At 49.8% G+C, this 5,642-nt stretch overlaps 1 protein-coding gene across 1 annotated transcript; it reads left to right on the top strand.

The window, feature by feature from the left end:
* Window positions 1-798: 798 nt before the first annotated feature.
* Window positions 799-5,333, top strand: LOC103810571 (trifunctional purine biosynthetic protein adenosine-3-like; the record flags this gene model as incomplete). The annotated part of the gene is made up of 7 exons (XM_009083477.1): window positions 799-894; window positions 1,156-1,330; window positions 2,186-2,297; window positions 2,717-2,776; window positions 3,794-3,919; window positions 4,453-4,540; window positions 5,248-5,333. Coding segments are annotated over 7 exons (743 nt in total), but the record flags the coding sequence as incomplete, so codon positions are not given.
* Window positions 5,334-5,642: the final 309 nt, after the last annotated feature.

The raw sequence follows: 5,642 nt of genomic DNA, 5'->3' as shown, positions 1-5,642 counted from the left end.
AAACACCCACGGGGCGCAGCTCGGGCTGCCCCGACCCACCCGTGGCACTGCCCAGACCCACCCGCGGTGCCAAGCTGGGCAGAGGGAACAGCTCCTCTTTCCCCTCTCTGCAGCCACAAGTGGTTTAGAGGGCAGATTTGTCTCCTGCGCTCTGTTGTGTGTCCTCTGCTCTGTTCTGTGCCTGGACCTCATTGCTGCCCAGAAAAACATCATGTTGTGCCCACCTTCAGCCTTGTTTCTTGAGGCTTCTCCAAGGCTCTGTGTGTGTCTGCAGCTCTTCCCTTCCCTCCCACTGCCCTCGGGGCCCAACCTGGGGGGGTTTAACCCACATCTGCAGGGCTCAAAGTTCTGATTCCGAGTGGATACCCCTGGAGTCGGTCCAGGCTGCTCAGCTACACCAAGCTCCATCCTGCCCTGAGGGATCTCTGCTCACACGTGGGAGCTGTTTCCTTCTGAGCTTACAGATTTATTTTCCACAGATTTTATTTTTATATTTCTATTTCATTTTTTTTTGGTATTTTTTCAGTTTGATTCTAATTTTTGTATTTTATTGTCTTGATTGCATGTGGGAAATAAAGCAAGTTTAATAAGGGAGCAGATTGTGTTAACTACAGCAGTGCAAATTGGAGATGTTCACTGTTCCTTTTGGACTCTAATTGTCCTACTGTTGTTTCATTTGCCCTTCATGGGCTGTTTGAGTATTTTGATCCCACTTTTAGGGAGATGGAACAAAGATATTCTCATGTCCCACCTCTCATTGAGGCTTTCCAGTGGTGATTTTGTTCCCTTCCCTTTCAGCTGTGTTGGTGAGCAATCACACCATTGTCACCCAGTTCTGCAAGGACCACAACATTGGACTCGTGCTGGTTGGCCAAGAAGCTCTTTTGGCAGCTGGTAAGCCTGAGATTAATTGTCAGAGAACATCAGCACCTCAAATTCTGCTCTAAAATAGGTGGTGAGAACTGTGACCTCTTAAAACTACCTGATGCAACAGCTCACTGGACATGCAGAACCTCATTTGAAGGATGAATTGGCTCTTTGAGATGAGGCAAAGTGTGATGAAGTGTAGAAATGATGATGTGCTTTCCCTTTGTGCCTAACCTCTTGATGTTTCTGAAGGCAGCACTTGGTTCCTGTGCTGTTTGTGGTCCCTAGGGATTGTGGATGACCTGAGGGCAGCAGGAGTTCGGTGCTTCGGGCCCTCTGCCAGGGCAGCCCAGCTGGCAGCCAACACCAGTTCGGCTAAAGCCTTTCTGGATCGACATGGGATCCCAACAGCAAGATGGAAAGCCTTCACCAGCCCCCAGGAGGCCTGTAGGTTCATCATCAGGTAAGTGCTTGGTGCTGGAAGCTCCTCGGGCAACTTTTCTGTGCCTTCGCCCAGGGTAGGTCCTTAGGGCTTGGTGACTTCTCAACTCTTGTTCTTCTCGTGTAGCTCCTGAAGGAGCAGGGGTGGAGAAACTCTGCCCTGGAGCCAGGCTGGGAGAGCTGGGGGGCTCAGCCTGGAGAAGAGAAGCTCCAGGGAGACCTCAGAGCCCCTTCTAGTGCCTCAAGGGGCTCCAGGAGGGCTGCAGAGGGACTTGAGATGGGATGGAGGGACAGGACACAGGGAATGGCTTCCCACTGCCAGAGGGCAGGGACAGGTGGAGATTGGGCAGGAATTGCTCCCTGTGAGGTGCTGAGGCACTGGCACAGGTTGCCCAGAGCAGCTGTGGCTGCTCCATCCCTGGGAGTGTTCCAGGCCAGGCTGGATGGGGCTTGGAGCAGCCTGGGCTGGTGGGATGTGTCCCTGCCCATGGGGATGGAACTAGATGAGCTTTAAGGGCTTTCCAACCCAAACCTTCTGTGATTCCATGATTTTGTGAATGGAAACTGGTGATTTTTTTCTGTTCCCTGATCCCAACTCTTCTTCCCTTTGACCAATTCCTTCAGATTAGCCATTTAAAAACACAAAAAAATTCAATAGAGAAAATAACTTCAGTAAGTCTTTCTATAAAGGCTGAGAGTCATTTCTACCCAGACAGACCAGCACAATGCTCTAGGAGCTAGAGGGAGTGTGTTTTCCCTGGGCTATTCTTCAATCATTTGGCAAACCCCAGGAAGAATAGGGGAAGAATTCAGCTTCAAAATGAGGATTTCCCTGGATTCATGAGGGATCCTGAATCCCACTTTGTTTTCCTTAAAGCACAGACTTCCCAGCTCGAGTCATCCGGGCAAGTGGCCCTGCTGCCAGGAGAGAAGTGACCATCACAGCCAGCAAGGAGGAAGCCTGCAGAGCTGTCCAGGACATCATGCAGGTGGAGAAATCCTTCATTCATCCCTGGGAATCCAAGTCTGGATGTTCTGTAGTCTGTGAGTTTGTCATTCCAGCTGCAGGAAGTAAATACACCCATTTGAGGATTTCTCTGGGTCTCCTCAAATTCCTCCTGTGTGCCCCAGGCAGGGCTTGGAGGTCTTGTGGCTGAGTTCCTGTTCCAGCCCCAAGTCCCACTGCCCTGTCCCTCCAGATTTCAGTTTTTCCTTGTCTCTGAGTGCCTGATGAGGTGCATTTCCCCATCTCTGCCTAATCTCCACATGAAATCCCACTGGCTCTGCCGAAGGCCTCATCATCCAGCCAAGCTAGGACTTCCCATGTGCATTATTTTTCCTGTTAAAGAGAGGATTTAGCCACTGGATTTCATGTTTGCTAACTGGAGATTAATCTTGTTTCCTACAGGACAGAATATTTGGAGAGGAGGTTGTTATTGAAGAGCTTCTCCAAGGGGAAGAGCTTTCTGTAAGGGATGGATGGTTCTGCTTGTATTCTTTGGCATCGTTGCTGTGCTCCTGCATGAGCACTGAGTTTATTGCTTCAGATAGTTGGGTTTTATATACCTAAATACATGTATATATCATATGCAATCTGAGCAAAGAGATGACACACTAATCACTGTGTGTTGTCAGTAGAGTTTTCTTCCATATTAGCCATAAAACTGTAATTGTGGTGATCTTTTTAGGTGTAAAATGATCTTTTTTTTTTTTCCCCTAAAGAGACCTCAGACATGCTGGTAGAGGCTTTGTCTTGGTAATTCAGGTTGCAGCAATCATGTTGTGCTAACATTTAGCCTTGTTTAGTGCTATTCCCATGCCTTGAGACAATATGTCCATGTGACTGACAGGTCCAGATCTCATTATTTGAAAGGGAATTCACTCCTCCTGGGAGGAAAGGCTGAGGGAATTGGGATTGTTCAGCCTGGAGAGGAGAACGGCAGGAATTTCTCCCTGTGAGGTGCTGAGGCACTGGCACAGGTTGCCCAGAGCAGCTGTGGCTGCTCCACCCCTGGGAGTGTTCCAGGCCAGGCTGGATGGGGCTTGGAGCAGCCTGGGCTGGTGGGATGTGTCCCTGCCCATGGGATTGGAATTGATGAGCTTTGAGGTCCTTCCAGCCCAAACCAGAGTGGGATTCTGTGATTCCTACATTTCCCAGCAGAACTGAGCTCAGCCTATTGTTGGTGTCCCTTGGGTCAGGACATTGTCACCATTTCTATGTCATGGACATAGTCTCAAGCTGTGCCAGGGGAGGGTCAGGTTGGCCATCAGGAGGAATTTCCCCGTGGAAAGGGCTGTCAGGCACTGGGATGTGCTGCCCAGGGAGGTGGAGGAGTTCCCATCCATGGAGGTGTCCAAGGAGCTCAGGACTTGGCACTCAGAGCTCTGGGCTAGCTGACAAGGTGTTGGTCACAGGTTGGACTTGATGGGCTTGGAGGTGTTTTCCAACCTGACTGACTCTGATTCTCTGTGCTTCCTTTCCCAGTACTTGTGCTTCACTGATGGAGTCACTGTGGCCTCGATGCCTCCAGCCCAGGCCCACAAGAGGCTGCTGGATGGGGACCAGGGCCCCAACACTGGGGGGATGGGTGCCTATTGCCCAGTCCCTCAGGTATGGCTCTCCTCTTCCCCAGACCACGGTGAGGCTCATCACACCTGTGCTTAGGAGATTTCCTTTAGGGCCTAGTCTGGTTCCTATCCAGATTTCTTCTGGAATTTCTCTCTTCCATTATTCCTAAGCTTTAGTGTTTGTCTGCTCCCGTTAGCTTCACTTGCAATGTCCCTGCAAAACTCTTAACATCGTCTTTGTGTCTTGAACATAACCTCGAGGTTCTTGTTGGTTGCTAATGCTGATTGCATTGCCCTAACTCTGTTGCTCAAGAATATTCTTAGTGTGGTTTTCACACCACGTCAGTGTGTACAGCCCAGGCTGCCACTCTCAAACCTCCTTAAGAGCCAGCCAAAAAGTCCTGGGAGACAGAGGGTTAGTGTTTATCCTTCAGGCCTCAGTGGGAGGAGCTCATGAGTTGGGGATGGGACAGCAGGAAACAGCTGAGGCATCTCTTCACTCGAGTTCTTCCACGTCCTATGAGCTAATCCAGCAAATGTCATCACTGTCTCAGTCAGTTTGATGTTGGTTGTCAGGTTCCAGAAGTTCTTCTAGAGCACATCAATGATGCAATCCTTCAGCACATTGTGGATAGTATGAGGCAAGAGGGAATAGCCTATGTGGGTAAGTGAACACTCAGCAAAGACCAAGAGAAAGTCCTATCCAGGTATGTTCATTGTCAGAGGTTGGTTCTGAATTCCAAGTGGTATTTGTTTGAAAAGCCACAACAGTAGTGCCCTGGGCTGATCCCACAGTGTGGGCAGCAGGTGATGGGGATGGAGGGACAGGACAAGGGGGAATAGATCCACACTGACACAGGGCTAGATGGAAGATGGGGCAGGAATTGCTCCCTGTGAGGTGCTGAGGCACTGGCACAGGTTGCCCAGAGCTGTGGCTGCTCCATCCCTGGGAGTGTTCCAGGCCAGGCTGGATGGGGCTTGGAGCAGCCTGGGCTGGTGGGAGGTATCTCTGCCCATGGCAGGGTGGGATACCCCTGATGCCCCACATGCAGGTCTAAGGAGGTGGTTCCATCCTCCTTCCTCTGCTCTCTGGTGATGTTTTTACAATGCCATGTGAGAACATAGTGGGTGTTGAGTAAGAATGGAGGTGGCTGTGTGATGCTTTGTGGGGCCTCAGATTTGCTGCACTTTCCTCAGGTTGCCACTTTGGTGGTTACTGAGGGATTACTATGACTTGCAGAATCCTTGCTCCTAATTCCCGATGATTGGCAGAAGTCAATCCCACATTCCAGGTTATTGTGTTGCATTTAAGGGAGTTCTTGGAAACTGTAAATACCTAAGTGAGTTTTCTTGGCTGTGCTCTCTGCTCAGGTGTGCTGCAAACAGGTTTGATGCTGACCAAAGAGGGGGTGAAGGTCTTAAACTTTAAATGTCAGTTTGGTGATCCTCAGTGCCAGGTGAGTGGGAAAGACTGGAAAATTAAAGGTTCTTTTTCATTCTTTCACCTCTGTCTGTTGTAGAGAAAGGTCTGGATGGGAACATCTTAGACAATGTGTGAGATAACTTGAAGTTTTGCCTAGTGAGCTCCTGTGACTTCTTAGTTAAAGGCTTTAAGTTAAAGCAGCTCCTTTTCTAGCCAGTGGCTGCTCCTGCTTGACTGGGTGGTCTCTTCCATGGGTAAAGAACTGACTAATGACCCAGAGAGTTGTGGTGATTGGAGCTAACTCTAGCTGGGGCCTTCACTAGTGATGTTCTCCAGGGCTCAG

This window comes from Acanthisitta chloris, unplaced genomic scaffold (genome assembly GCF_000695815.1).
Source record: "Acanthisitta chloris isolate BGI_N310 unplaced genomic scaffold, ASM69581v1 scaffold11661, whole genome shotgun sequence".
Lineage (NCBI taxonomy): Eukaryota > Metazoa > Chordata > Aves > Passeriformes > Acanthisittidae > Acanthisitta > Acanthisitta chloris.
This window is presented reverse-complemented; position numbering and strand designations above follow the sequence as displayed.